Source organism: Sesamum indicum, linkage group LG6, assembly GCF_000512975.1.
Source record: "Sesamum indicum cultivar Zhongzhi No. 13 linkage group LG6, S_indicum_v1.0, whole genome shotgun sequence".
NCBI classification, from domain to species: domain Eukaryota; kingdom Viridiplantae; phylum Streptophyta; class Magnoliopsida; order Lamiales; family Pedaliaceae; genus Sesamum; species Sesamum indicum.
The window spans coordinates 6,982,742-6,998,199 of NC_026150.1; the positions used below are offsets into that span (position 1 = coordinate 6,982,742).

The 15,458-nt window shown below is 31.4% G+C and overlaps 1 protein-coding gene across 3 annotated transcripts; it reads left to right on the plus strand.

Annotated features, from left to right (window-relative positions):
- On the plus strand, nucleotides 1,415-6,864 carry LOC105163934 (malonyl CoA-acyl carrier protein transacylase). 3 transcript variants are annotated; one of them, XM_011082469.2, is made up of 11 exons: nucleotides 1,417-1,887; nucleotides 2,684-2,769; nucleotides 3,296-3,362; nucleotides 4,550-4,692; nucleotides 4,845-4,893; nucleotides 4,983-5,119; nucleotides 5,213-5,294; nucleotides 5,380-5,556; nucleotides 5,634-5,720; nucleotides 5,813-5,888; nucleotides 6,737-6,864. In XM_011082469.2, exons 1-10 carry the CDS (start codon nucleotides 1,552-1,554, stop codon nucleotides 5,873-5,875), a joined length of 1,227 nt encoding a protein of 408 aa, XP_011080771.1. In that variant the 5' UTR covers nucleotides 1,417-1,551; the 3' UTR covers nucleotides 5,876-5,888; nucleotides 6,737-6,864. The 3 variants fall into 3 exon arrangements, with proteins under 3 accessions (XP_020550665.1, XP_011080771.1, XP_011080770.1); XM_011082468.2 differs by lacking the exon at nucleotides 6,737-6,864 and having other exon boundaries at nucleotides 1,419-1,887; nucleotides 5,813-6,190; XM_020695006.1 differs by lacking the exons at nucleotides 5,813-5,888; nucleotides 6,737-6,864 and having other exon boundaries at nucleotides 1,415-1,887; nucleotides 5,380-5,575; nucleotides 5,634-5,692.

Below are 15,458 nucleotides of genomic sequence, written 5' to 3' on the forward strand. Positions count from 1 at the left end.
GGATCGAACGGGTTAGATCGGCGACCCGACCCGCTGACATTTACACGGATCTTGTCCTCTTTAGTAATTTTCCTTAAATTGAGGGGCATTTTCATCCTTCTGCTCGCTAGACAGGTTATTACCCATATCAAGTTTAGCCTTCACTCAGGATATCGTGTTTGCAATTGCTAATGGCTTTTGTAGCACCTCTTGAAGTGGGATTTAGCTGTAGGCTGGTGAATGAACGTCATGTGGTCAACCTGGAGACTCATTATCCAGCAACATAACTTGTATTGGAATTTAATTTAATTATTTCTTTAATTAAATTTAAATAATTTTTATTTGGTTCAAATATAAATCCAACTTGAGTTATTAATATTTGTTTTTTAATTTTGTATAATCGAATCAAACTCAAAGATTTATCAAATAAAGAATTTTGTTCAAATTTAATTTGTTAAGTTTAACAAATCGAATACAAATGAAATTCTATCAATCGAATTCAAAATGCTTATGGCATTTTCTCAAAACTAGGAAATATGGCGTGTGTGCACGTGTAAAAATAAATTCTTAGAGGTAAATACATAGGGTAGAATACACTTCTTCCCTTCCTCCTCCTGAACTATTCTTGATGTAACATTTATCCTCATAAATTACTAAATATAACACTTACCCCATCAGTTGGACAAAATTATCCCTCATGTCTTGACAATTATATTATTTTTAATATATTTTAGTATTTTGCACATTAAATAATTATCAAATTATTTTCTAATTATTCATTTACTTTTCTAAATTTTAGATTATAAAAAATATCCCTTATATATTTTTCAACTACCCCTACTCAAATTCCTATTCTCATCTATATATTTATACTATCTATCTATACTAATACGAAAAAGAATTTTTTTTTTCACTCACAAACAACAGTTTGTGATACTGCGATACCAAAATTTTTTGTCGATAATATAGCTAACTTAATATTCTTTATTTAATTAGTTTTCTTAAATATAATATTCCGATTTAATATTTTATTCTTATGCATAATGCAATTTAAAATGTTAAAAATTTATTTATTTTATGCACGTAGAGAAGACGTGTCGTAGAGAGTAGTAATATATAAATAAAAGACGTGCAATACATAAAATGTATAATAAAGACGTGGAAAGTCTAATTACAATTTTGGTAAATTATAACGGGCACCCCTCAAATTTGTCTTAATTGCAAATACCTTTTTGTTATTTGAAAAATTACAAACACTTTCATAAAATTACGAATACCCGTGTAATGAGTTGTCATAAGAAGATATTTGTACTTTTAAATAATGAAAGATATGTATAACTATAACAAATTTTAGAAAAACCCGTTATAATTTACCTTTATAATTTGTCTTTTGATCATTTTATGACGCAAACTTTATTTATTTGTAGTCAATTAGTGAATTATAGGGCAAGAAAGGCAGTTTACTGGCAATGTCGATAGCTTATGCAGCAGCATAGCCGTTGGCCTAATACCGCCTGACGACATTTCTGAAGCCACTTCTTCGTTAACTCCGCCAAACACCTCTTTTAATTAATGCATGCACTTGTTCTCCACCACAACCATCGATTGCCCCTCTATCTCGTTCGATTCAATCTTCCGTCTGCCAAATCTTCCTCTCTCTCCAGAGCAATGAGTTCCTCAGTTGTGCTTCCTTCGATTTCTCTGACTAAACCCGCTCTCGGCTCCTCCGAATCCTTCAGAAGCTCCACCTGTTTGGGTTTCAAGAATGAGATTCGGAGGGTTTCCCGGTTGGGTTTGGGGAAATCTCGGGTTTTCATGAGCGTCGCCGTCGGATCGGAGGCGGTTGTGGTAGACGATGCGTTATTCAAGGATTACAAGCCTTCTTCTGCTTTCCTCTTTCCTGGTCAGGTCAGTCTGATTAGGTTTTTGCATAAATAATTTCTAGTTTCGCACGGTACACCTTAGTGAAGCTAATTGCATTGTGATTGATGTTCCACAGCTCGGTTTTGTTGATTGAATTGCTGGTTGTAACTTCAGTTTCGCATCAGTGGTGTTGTTTTTTTCTACTAGACAGCTCAATAATGATCATTGAATGAGAGACGAGTATATTTTTGCTGAACTAGTGCTTGTTTTACCAAATGTTGCTGATTGAACGCATTTTTATGGAGGAAAAGAATGGAAAGTGTTTTTTTTATCTTTTGGGGTAATTGCAAGGATTGGTAGTTCTGGTAGGGTTGAAACTGCAACTGCTTCTGATGATTATCGTTATAAGTTAACTATTTTGAACTATAACATGTGCTAAATTTGAGTATCCAAGGTCTTACTACTTCTCACAATGTATTTTTGTAATTTCACTGTCTTCAGCTATAATAGTTGTTAAATTGGTCTTACATTTGGGAATTTGTGGAGGTGAACTTCTATTTAATTGGGAACAAGAATGAAACTGATATATACATTATGATTTCTGAAGGCTTATTTATCAAAGAAATTAAGCCAAAAAATGAGCTAGCAATTAATATCAAGTTTACTTTCTGTGTGGGTAGAGGTTGAAACTGTCATTTTTTACTTCTGATGAGGGTTGTATGTCTTTGGTATCTTTTGATGATCTGAATCTAAGGTTGCAACTAGCAAACTATATAACTTATAGTACTGTCTTTGAGACTCGTATCGTTGTGATTAATTTTTATTTGATTCATCTTTAAAGGGTGCGCAAGCTGTTGGAATGGGTGTGGAGGCTCAAAAAGTGCCTGCTGCAGCTGAATTGTACAAGAGAGCTAACGATATTTTGGGGTAGCTTCAATACAATGCCATCATCTTTGCTTTTTCTAGAGCTCAAATCTGTACTAGCTATGTAAATTTTTAGTCTTTGGTATTGCATTTCTTGCTGGAAGTTACATGAAGTATATCTCAGCTGAAGATCATAATGTGAAGTAAAATTTCAGTAATATGCAATTCAAAAATCCTTTTGCATGTGCTTCTGGATTGCTAAGTACGGATGACGAAATAATTTCTATCAATTATCTTCATCCATCAACTCTTCAAAACAATTCCTAATACAAAAGAATTAGGTGGATAGTCTGAATTAAAACCCTTGAAGTATCCATCTAGATACAACAATAGTTTTGTTAAAACATGAGGAGGTTGATTTAGACTTTCCAGCTTATGAGATAGTGGAATGTTCAATTCCAGATCTGAATTATAATTCTGCTTTTACTAATGAAGTTTTCCATTTAATTTGTTTCACATGTATTTTATGTTTGATTGTCTTCTCATCATTACTTGTGCAACATCTAATGTTTTTCTTAATGAAATCAAGGTTTGACCTTTTAGATATTTGCATTAATGGGCCAAAGGAGAAGCTTGATTCCACCGTTCTAAGCCAGGTATCCTGTCATTGTATGAGTTGGGATATTTTCTCACTGCATGATCATGAAGTTTTATTGTGCAACATACAAGATATAAAGCCTTTTATATCATCATTGGGGCTAAGTCACTCTAATCTCCTAGGTGATATAAATTTTTAAAGTATGAATCTGATTGCTGTTGTTAAGTGCATCTGGGAAATTAAGTTTTTTCTTCATTAATCACAGTGGTGGTAGCACATTCGATGCGTCTACAGAAGTTGGCAGATCTTCAATTAATACTTATATAACTATATAAAATTAATCAGATAATAAATTTAATTTTTAGTTCTATACATTATATCATGATTTTCTTTTGAAATTAAATAAATGAATGTTATAGTTATCATGATTTTTGATACAAGGTATTTATAAAAAGAATTGTGAAATTTATGGAGATAAAAGTAAAACATAATTGAGAGAAGAGAGGAACAAAAAGATAAAACATGAGAGAAAAAGGAAAAATTTCACTTGCCATTTGCTTTTCATAGAGGGTTAATTTAGCCCATGCACATAATGCGGACCAAGGTGGTTAATGTAGACCTCTCAACCTTTATAGAGTATTAGCAGTTGAAGCACTTGACTCGTGTTTGTGGTTTATATTATATTTGTTTAATAAAATAAAAGATAACATGAATAATTGATCAAAATTGATAAAAAATATATCAATTTTAAATGTGCATGAGTAGAAAATAATTAATGGAACAAATTGATGTAAGAAATATTTATATTTATTAAAAAAATAAATATCTTGAAGGGTATTTTAGTCTATCAATATTATGACAATGACAACGAAGTTAGTTACACTAGAAAGTTGAGCCTTAATAAATAGTATAGTGAAAGCAAATGGAAACTGGATATCCTGGATGACTGGATTCTTGAATCCTGTCAGGAGTATTGGGGTATATTGCATTGATTAGTAAAAGATTTGCAATGAATATCAAACACACAGTATTTTTCTTTCTGACTATACAGTAAAGTCTTTTTATACATATGATACAAGGAACATCCTCATCCAGAGACGCACATATGCAACCATAGGAGATTGCTGATATTTGAAATGTGAAGTATAAACACATTCACATAGTGCATTTGCAGTACCAAGGACATCTATTCTACTTGAAAAAGGAAGTTATGAACTAATGTATTCTCCAAATATATTTTCACAGCCTGCTATCTATGTCACAAGTTTAGCTGCAGTTGAGGTGCTCCGAGCTCGTGATGGAGGTCAGCAGATAATTGATTCTGTGGATGTAACATGTGGTCTAAGTTTAGGAGAATACACTGCTCTTGCATTTGCTGGAGCTTTCAGGTAGACTGCGTTGAATGACAGTTTTTTGTTCAAATTGGACTAAGACCAGTGTCAGGTGGATTTATTATTATGTATATTGGTGGAAAATGTTTGCTAACTGTTGAATTAAGTTAAATCCCTTCTCTGATGTTTTTTTCTTTACAATGATGCAGCTTTGAGGATGGGCTGAAGCTAGTCAAGTTAAGGGGTGAAGCAATGCAGGTAACACCTATGATTTGCTATCTTGTATATAAGTGGATTTATCATCATATGACTCCTCGAAATAACATGCCTTTTGTTGCTATTGCCAGGATGCTGCTGATGCTGCCAAAAGTGCTATGGTTAGTATTATTGGACTAGACTCTGCTAAGGTGCAACAACTCTGCGATGCGGCCAACGAAGAAGTAGATGAAGCAAATAAAGTTCAAATTGCCAATTTCTTGTGCCCTGTAAGTTCATTACTTTTCAGTCTGGCATAAGAAAACAAGTATATGTTACACAGTAATTTAGACAGGCACTTCCTCAACTTGGTTGCATCATGTGGTAATTATGCTGTTTCTGGAGGCCTTAAAGGAATTGAAGCAGTTGAAGCAAAGGCAAAATCATTTAAGGCTCGAATGACGGTATCACCATTTGTATCCCTCCTGGCATATTTGCTCTTCTGCAAATTATTACCTTCCGACTTTTAACCACGTAATGTTTACTTAGGTCCGGTTAGCTGTAGCTGGTGCTTTCCATACTGGCTTCATGGAACCAGCTGTGTCAAGACTGGAAGCTGCTTTGGCATCAACAGTAATCAGAAGCCCAAGAATACCAGTTATATCAAATGTCGATGCAGAACCACATGCAGACCCGAACACAATCAAGAAAATACTAGCTCGCCAGGTAACACTGACTTTATTTGGTCCCACTAAACATCAGCCGGGCTGTATCTAATCATTCTCGTTAATCTACAATGTCAGGTGACTTCTCCAGTTCAATGGGAGACAACAGTGAAAACTTTGTTAAACAGAGGACTTAAAAAGAGCTACGAATTAGGACCTGGAAAGGTAGAAATTAATTCAATGTTGATTTGTTGGTGTCGTGAACTATTTCAGCATTTGATTTTTTTAACACTCAGCCAATTTTGTCAATGTTTTAGGTCATAGCTGGCATCGTTAAAAGGATGGATAAAGGTGCCGACATCGAGAATATTTGTGCCTGAGCCTATCCTTAAGGTGCTTATTCTGTGCCTTTTCATCCATGCTTTGCCAACATCTTTATTCTGAGCCATTTCATCAGTGCTTCGGCAAAACCTTTCTTGGTGAAACTGCGTAGGATAAATGCCAGTAGGAGCTCCAATTTGGATTGTTACCTCTAAAATTAGGGTATAAAACGCTATCGAGATGTATCTGTAGTTTCAATTTTGAGCATGAGTGTCACATATATATATAAAAGGGGACAGTAAATGTTATTGTTTCCATATTTGTGAGTAATCATTTGAAATTGAGGTGTGCAACTTGAGATTTTGACCTTATTACAATTTGATCAAGCTAGGAATGTGGAGGTATGAGCAAGATCAACCAGATTGAAAATTTTAAGTTGCTACTTGGTGTTGATATTTAAAGATTATGGGGTTAGATTTAGAGGGTGTTTGGCCGAACGAACTTAATACATCTCATAAGTTCATATAATGTATAATATGTTTTTAAAACTTATAAGATATTACATTTTTTTTAGGACTTGGATAAATTATAAAATTATAGAGCCTATACATAGGATGTTAGTAGTGGCAGTTTTGTAATTAATATCTTTTAACATTGAAGGAGTTTGTTAAAATCTTAAAAATAAGTTGTGAATTTATTACTATTTTTAAGAGAATTTATAAGCTCATAACATCTGATTTATGAATCTTACAAGTTTATTCTCAAGAGAATGTACCCAACACTTTTCAAAATATTTTATAAAGTAGATGTTTGAAAAACTTATAAGTTCATTGGACACCCTCATAGTTCTCATTTCCAGTTTTCCCATGATTAGCTGTACCGTACTTGACCAAAATGTATATTCTATACATGTTTTCTAGGAGTAGTCATTCCGGATATTATTAGAGGCACTTCAATTTAAACAATTGGCAACAATACTTTTCGATTCAGGGCAGAACTGTAAGTCAAAGAACAGTCTTTTTACTACAGATCCTTAACATTATAAGAGTTTCTAGATATGTATTATTTTAGCTGTCTTTCCTTTTTCTTTTTAGACTCACTAAGTCATGTTATATACAATACAATTTAGTATAGATAAGGATTCTATTTTGAAATATTCTATTTAATCATGTGTTTGGAGGGAAAATTTGGATTTGAAGGAACGTTTTGGGAAAATAATTTCAAATGGCTCCATAGTTAAAAAGAATTTGAAATATGTTAATATTTCACAAGATATAATTTGGATTTGTTATTATAAGTCAATGTTTGACTATAGATTTGAAATGAATGTAAATCAATATTTGAATTTCAAATATAGTTGTTATTAGGAATTTGTATCAATTCAAATATAGTAAAACTTCTATATATTAATAATAGTGGGACCATGTATTTTATTAATTTAAAAAGAGGTATTAATTAATTGATAAATTAATAATTTGTTAATTTAAAGAGATTTTTTCCGATTTTATATTATTCTTCATGAATAAAGCATATAAATTGTATTGACTAATTGATGATGTTTATGTACATGTGACTTTTTAAATTTTAAAAAGAAGCAAACAACAATAGATATCAGAGCCATGTTGAAGTTGTATTGGATAATTCAGCAGTACTTTATTTCTCTACTTAATATGCAGTATTTATTTGATAATAATAGTAGTCAAGTAAAGAATGCTAAGAAGTAGAATTTCCAGAACATTGGGTAATTGAAAAGGAAGTCTCCATTAAAAGTAATACTGAGAGTATGTATACAAATATCCTACAAAATTCAGAAGGAAATGTCATAATAGACTTTGTTAATCAGTCAAAATATTTAAGAAACAATTCTTCAAGATATTCTATTATGTCTTATATATCACTAATAGAGGTAATAAATCCATCCAGAGCATCCACATCCCAAATCAGAGAAGGAATTAATTTAAATAACTCAAATTATGAGAAAGTCGAATAAATAAGAATACAACCAAATAATATTGTTAAAGGTATCTATAAGGATCCTAAACTAAATGAAGAATTGACTTAACAGATTTTTGTATAAATGAATACACCTGATATAATTGCCTATGAAACTGAAATTCTATTTGAAAATTATACAAACATAATTAATTTTAGTCTTGGATCCCTGGCTAGAAAAGAAATTTAAGGGAGAATTTTTCGAAAAAAAATGGGAACCGTTTAGAAAATGGTTTTCTAAAAATTTCCCACATGAGAAACAAAATGAAATTTCAAATCAGTTTTATAACGAATTAGCCATATGGAATAAGAAAGTTACCTTTGTTCCTAAGTTTATAACCAAATATTCAAAATAATATTTAAATGTATTAGAGAGAAAATATTTTTTAGAGAATAAAAAAATCTTTAAATAACGTTTTTCCCCCTCAACAGCTTTTCAAAATGAATTCAAATGAAATAAAAATTAATTTTAAAGCATTTTCTAAATTAATCGAAGATGATACTTTAATTGTTACAATAACACAAATAAATGAGTTATTGAAAAAGCAAAATTATGCCAATTTATACTTAAATGTTATAGGAGAACAAATTATGGAATTAAATAATAAGATTGATAAGATTATGGAGTGGTAACGAAATTGGCAAAAAGAAATCAACTCAAATAAGGCATTGGTTGAAGAAAGAAGAGGAGAAATTATTGTGAGACCCTCAATTCAACCACTCCCAGATATTGTAGGTTTTAATTTAAAACCTATAGGAGACCTAGAAAAGTTACTGGACCAAAAATTAAAACTGTAAAGTTAAATACTCTAAAATTAAATACTCTAAATAATGACGTAGATTCTCAGGATGATAAAGATGAATTCATGGAGGAAATTAACAAATTAGAAAAATTCGCTAGGTAGCCAATGCAAATAAAATTCTATTATCCTAGACCTAAACCTCAAGATGTTCTTTATGAAGAACAAGAGATAATTGACCAAAATAGCTATAATGAAAAATAAATTTATGAATGAAACATTGATGGATTTACAGAAAGACAAATTTATAATACTATACATAAAATGATGATGTATAGTACTATCTGTAAAGGAAATAATAATTCCGATAAAGTTATTGCTAAAATGATCATAGCAGGATTCACTGGCCAATTAAAGGGATGGTGGAATAATTATCTCAGCCAAGCTGATAAAAATGAAATATTAAATACAACAAAATTTGAAAATAATATCTCAGAAGAGAAAGCAGTTTACACATTAACTATAAATATTATTGAACATTTTACAGGTAGATAGTCAGATAATAGTGAAAATATTCAAACACTACTACAGAATCTAAATGGTAAGACATTAACTTCATTTAGATGGTATAAAGACGTATTCCTCAGTAGAGTTATGGAACTCCCAGAGTCAAATGATGCTCATTGGAAGTTTAAATTCATAGATGGCCTGATACCATATAGCCATGACCGAAGGTCATGGAGGATTGAAAAACTCAAAAGAAAATTTAAATCCGACCATAAGGCGGTATGAAGAACCGACCATATAGGCGGAATACATAAGAATAAATAAAAATAAATCCGACCATGTAGGCGGTAGAAAAAATCGACCATGCAGGCGGAATGCAGCAAAAGAATATTTTTGATTATGACATATATGAAGAGAATCGAATAACATAAGAGAAGACTAAATTGGGAACCTTTTACATCGACTTAAACTAATAGGTATGAATTTTGGTCAGAAGATACCATACTAAAGCCCAACAACGACACCAAAGAACGGCAAAACCGGGCAGTGATGGTAAGGCCGACCTTATTCATACCCATAATTTAAATCGACGACCCAGAGTGTCTTTCCCTTATGTTTTTTCAATTTCTCCTTATTTTCATCAGTAATGAAAAATACTCCTTTTTTTTTTTTAAATATATATAGCCATACTATCTCCATTGCAGTTGAATAATTCAACAGCAGTAATTTAGTCTTGCATTAGGCTAATCATAACAGAAGCAAGAATGAAGGTAACAAGTACATAAAGATAAAAAAGGGAACTTATAGGTAGTCTGTATCCCTTCTTATGCCAAATCAAATTTTTATATAACTAAAGAAAGAAAAAGAAGTTACAAGTGCCTCTGCTTCAACACATGAATACTGTTGAGGGACTGCGAATAAAAGGAGGCAGAGGTTATATTTATAACCACATGGTCCGGACTTGAAACGATTTTTTCATGTCCGCATGGCATTCATCTGCCAAGTGTCGCTTCATTGTTGACACGTGTCATTTGGTCAAATCTCTTGACTTCCTTTGCTGTCACCTTAATTTTTCATCAGTTTGGAGAAGCTGCTTTCTTCTGATTTCGACCCTGATTACTTGCGGTCTTCTTTATCTTCAGAGGATTCTGAAATTTCCATCTTTGATTTTCCCTTCAATGTTTCTCGGATTCCTTTGAATAAATTATTAATAAATTCCTCTTGAGAAAATTTCTCCAATGAATTCTGAGATTCTCCAGCGAGATAAGAAAACTTATTTCTTCCATTTTTGCTTGAAGTTTCCATAGGAGAGGCAATTCCCGAAAGATTCTTTTTGAGATCATTTTGCATCTGCTTGAGGTATTCCTCAATCATTTGATCTTTTGTGATCAGTCCTTTTTTATTCAGGATCCTTTGGGAAATATGTTCAAAAAGATTCGGTGCCTGATTATCTTCTTTCTCTGCAAGAACTTATATTCTTGCAATTTTTCTTCCACCTCGTTAATGATTTCTTGACCATAGTATTTCTTGATCTCGGGATCAATTTGCATCAACTTGTTCCAAAATTTTGAACAATATCTTCTATTAATGCATGGAATTTTTTCTAGAATAATTCCTACTTCTGGTAGCCATTTCCATATCTATGGAATAGAGAATTCCATAAAGAAATAAAGAGAAGCCATTCCTTCAAACCATCTTCTCGATTTTTCTGCTTGGATTATTTTTGGTGAATAATTTAGCCATTCCGTATAGTATTCCTGTAAAATTTCAGGAAGAATAGATATCGATGGACCAAAATTTATCAACCATTCAAACACCCAATTTGGTATTTCTTGCTGGAAGACCAGTGGACAAATTTTAAAAAACTATGCATGCTTTCTTTTATAATTTTCATAAAGAAAAGCTTTATTAGATGCTTCAACATAGTCCCAATAATTGAATTTTATTGTATTTTTTGATTCTATGTGAAAATATTCTTTTTCTCCTAATGGATTAATCCCCCATTTCTACAGCAGTGATGAATTTTTAATTACTGCTTTTGAATAATTAAACTTCTTCTCATTACTGGAGAATGTGTGATTAATTTCAACACTTTGGGTTGCTTTAAGGATACATTCATAATGTGCCCTAGGTTTATATGACCCTCGGTGAAAGATGCAACATTAAGGTACCTTTTCATTAAATACCATGGAGCATTTTTCCATCTTAAATCATCATTTTCAAGAAGTACAATTACCTCGTGATGTTCACTGAATTTATAATTAATTAGTTAATCTTCATTCTCTTGCAACATCTTCATCCTCTTGCAAAAATTTTGCAAGAGGATGAAGATGAACTAATTAATTATAAATTCAGAAACATCTCGAGGTAATTGTACTTCTTGAAAATGATGATTTAAGTTGGAAAAATGATCCATGGTATTTAATGAAAAAGTACCTTAATGTTGTATCTTTTACCGAGGGTCATACAAACCTAGGGCACATTATGAATGTATCCTTAAAGCAACCCAAAGTGTTGAAATTAATAACACATTCTCCAGTAATGAGAAGAAGTTTAATTATTCAAAAGCAGTAATTAAAAAATTCATCAATGCTGTAAAATGGGGGATTAATCCATTAGGAAAAAAAGAATATTTTCACATAGAATCAAAAAATACAATAAAATTCAATTATTAGGACTATGTTGAAGCATTTAATAAAGCTTTTCTTTATGAAAATTATAAGAGAAAGCATACATGGTTTTTTAAAATTTATCCACTGGTCTTCCAGCAAGAAATACCGAATTGGGTGTTTCAATGGTGGATAAATTTTGATCCATCGATATCTATTCTTCCTGAAATTTTCCAGGAATACCATACGGAATGGCTAAATCATTCACAAAAAATAATCCAAGCAGAAAAATCAAAAAGATAGATTGAAGGAATGACTTCTCTTTAATTCTTTATGGAATTCTCTATTCCATGGATATGAAATGGCTACCAGAAGTAGGAATTACCCTACAAAAATTCCCATTCATTAAAAGAAGATATTGTTCAAAATTTTGGAACAAGTTGATGCAAATTGATCCTAAGACCAAGAAATACTATGGTCAAGAAATCATTAACGAGATGGAAAAAAAATTGTAAGAATATAAAGTTCTTGCAGAGAAAGAAGAGATTAGGCACCGAATCCTTTTGAACATATTTCCTAAAGGATCCTGAATAAGAAATGAGTGATCACGAAAGATCAAATGATTGAGGAATACCTCAAGCAGATGCAAAATGATCTAAAAAAGAATCTTTCGGGAATTGCCTCTCCTATGGAAACTTCAAGCAAAAATGGATAAAATAAGTTTTCTTGTCTCGCTGGATAATCACAGAATTTATTGAAGGAATTTTTCTCAAGAGGAATTTCTTGATAATTTATTCAAAGGAATCCGAGAAACATTAAAAGAAAAATCAAAGATGAAAATTTTAGAATCCTCTGAAGATAAAGAAGACCCAAGCAGTCAGGGTCGGAATCAGAAGAAAGCAGCTTCTCCAAACTGATGAAAAATTAAGGTGACAGCAAAGGAAGTTAAGAGATTTAACCAAATGACACGTGTCAACAATGAAAGACACTTGGCAGATGAGGGCCATGCGGACGTGAAAAAATCGTTTCAAGTTCGGACCATGTGGTTATAAATATAACCCCTTCCCCCTTTTATTCATAGGCACTCAACAGTCTTCATGTGTTAAAGCAGAGGCACTTGTAACTTATTTTTCTTTCTTTAGATATATAAAAGTTTGATTTGGCATAAGAAGGGATACAGACTGCCTGTAAGTTCCCTTTTTTATCTTTCTGCACTTGTTACCTTCATTCTTGCTTCTGTTATGATTAATCTAATGCAAGACTAAATTACTGTTGCTGAATTATTCAGCTACAATGGAGATAGCATGACTATATATAAAGAGTATTTTTCATTACTGATGAAAATAAGGAGAAATTGAAAAAACATAAGGGAAAGACACTCTGGGTCGTCGATTTAAATTATGGGTATGAACAAGGTTGGCCTTGACATCACTGCCCGGTTTTGCCGTTCTTTGTCGTCGTTGTTGGGCTTTATTATGGTATCCTTTGACCAAAATTCGTACCTATTAGTTTAAGTCAATGTAAAAGGTTTTTAATTTAGTCTTCTCTTATGTTATTCGATTCTCTTTATATTTATCATAATAAAAAATATTCTTTGGCTGCATTCCGCCTGTATGGTAGGTTTTTCTCTACCGCCTACATGGTCGGATTTAGTTTTATTTATTCTTATGCATTCCGCTACATGGTCGGTTCTTCATACCGCCTTATGGTCGGATTTAAACTTTCTTTTGAATTTTTCGATCCTCTATGACCTTCGGGCATGGCTATATGGTTTGTAGTTTTATAAAATTATTAATTTATAATATTGAAGGGACTATAAATTTATATAAGGTTCTTTCGAAAGTAATTTATAAAAACTGTTAACTTAGATGTTGGGCCCAAGTCGGAATCAAGAAAATTATAATTTTGAAAAAATTATTAATTTATAGAGATTCTAGTGTACGAATCAATAATGTCTGAACTGTATTTAAAACAGACATTTCTTTACAAAAAATCAAGATCTCTATTTGGCTTTTAGAAATGAAACAAAGAGAAAGGAAAAACAAGAGATATGTAAATCTTATATATGTTTATGTATCAAAGAGATGTAAAATTATATTTACAAACCAAGAGAAGAAAAAATGAATTACGTAGGATTCCTTCGCTTCCCCGAAAGCTCATGAACATATATTCGACTAACAAACTAAACTGGTAAATAAAAACCAAGGAATGGACATTTTCTAAGACTTATGAGTCATCTAATGATATTTGGAACAGTTCCAACTAGTTTTAGGTCAGAATCCACCAATCAATTCATCAATAATAATATTTTCTTTTTCTTTGAAGGAAAGTATAGAATAATAGTAATTAAAACAATCAAATGATGTCCACAGAGGAGGGGAGTAGGGGTGGCAATGTGGGCGGAAATCACGGTTTCAACTCAATCCACTTACTATTGGTTGGGTTGGGTTTAATATTTTTTTAAAATGGGTTTAATATGGTTTTGTTTAAATAAATTTAAATAAATTATGAATGCTAGATGGGTTCTAATGGTTCTGAATGGGTTCTTTATATTTAATTTTTTATTAGTTTATAAAAAGTTATTTTTAGTAATATAATGGAATTGATGAAAGATATTAGTATAAATTATAATTATGAGTTCATTATGGTTCCTGTATGGATTAGTGATGAATTCTAAGTGGATTGTTGATGGGTTCTATATGAGTTTGTTATGGATTTTAAGTGGATTGGTGATGGATCTGAAATGGGTCTACCTCCATGGTTTAATTAATTAAATTTATTGTTGATCAAATTGACTACATATAACTACTCTTCCATGTGTTTCAATTTTTTTTTTCATAAATAAATTTACCAAAACATGTTAAGCATGTTTTTGTTTAACTTAATAAAATTAAGTTGCACAATGAATCTTATATGGGTTGGTGATGGGTCTTGAAGGTGTCCAAACTATTTTTATTTCTTGAAATTCATTATAAGTTTAATGTATTATAGATTACTATCTACTTTTATATTTCTAAATTTTCAATTTTTTTATGAGAAACAATTGTTTTCAAAATATATTTAATAGATTATTATTTTTCAAATTAATGAGAAATAAACTAAAGGAAAGTGAAGGATTTTATAAAATAGTCAAAGCTTGCAATTCATATGTGATCATTTATTTATTTTTAATAAATTGGCAGCATACAATTATATTTTAAAGTTCAATGGAACATATCAAATATCAATATCTAATAATTATTTGTAATGAATTAACTTGTTCTATTATTATTGCGATTGAAAACCCATAATTCAATTTTAGAAATAATTATGGAGAAACTGATAATTATTTATCTCATGATTTGTTTCAAATAAATTACAGTATTTTCTGATACGTTACGAACTTTTCATTTTATATTTAACAAATGAATCTTTAATGTAAAATGATTTATTTCCATAAACAATAAACAATACAATTAGTCGTATTGTATTATGAGTTGTACTAAAAAATTTTCATCTTATTATTATCTAAAATTTTAGATTTTGTAACATTAAATATAAAAAATGGGTATCATCGACCCAACCCTATCAAATGGTGAATTTGCTTGAGGCTTGCTCTGTATTGAGTTTGTGCGTTCAGGTTGGTATTCAGATAGGATAGATCAACTAGCAGAATGTTGCAATGATACCAGATTCTCCATGCTGCTAATTATTAAGAATAAAATGGGAAATCATGTTCATCCAGTTCTTCTGAAACCCTTCATAACCAGGTTTCAATATGCTCGTGGTGTGAGATATCCCCCCCCCCCCCCCCC

Coding starts and splice junctions, on each gene's coding strand:
- LOC105163934 (XM_011082469.2), top strand. CDS start 1,552: ATGCATGCACTTGTTCTCCACCACAACCATCGATTGCCCCTCTATCTC. Junction 2,770..3,295: donor AGAGCTAACGATATTTTGGG/GTAGCTTCAATA, acceptor AATGAAATCAAG/GTTTGACCTTTTAGATATTT. Junction 4,894..4,982: donor TAAGGGGTGAAGCAATGCAG/GTAACACCTATG, acceptor TGCTATTGCCAG/GATGCTGCTGATGCTGCCAA.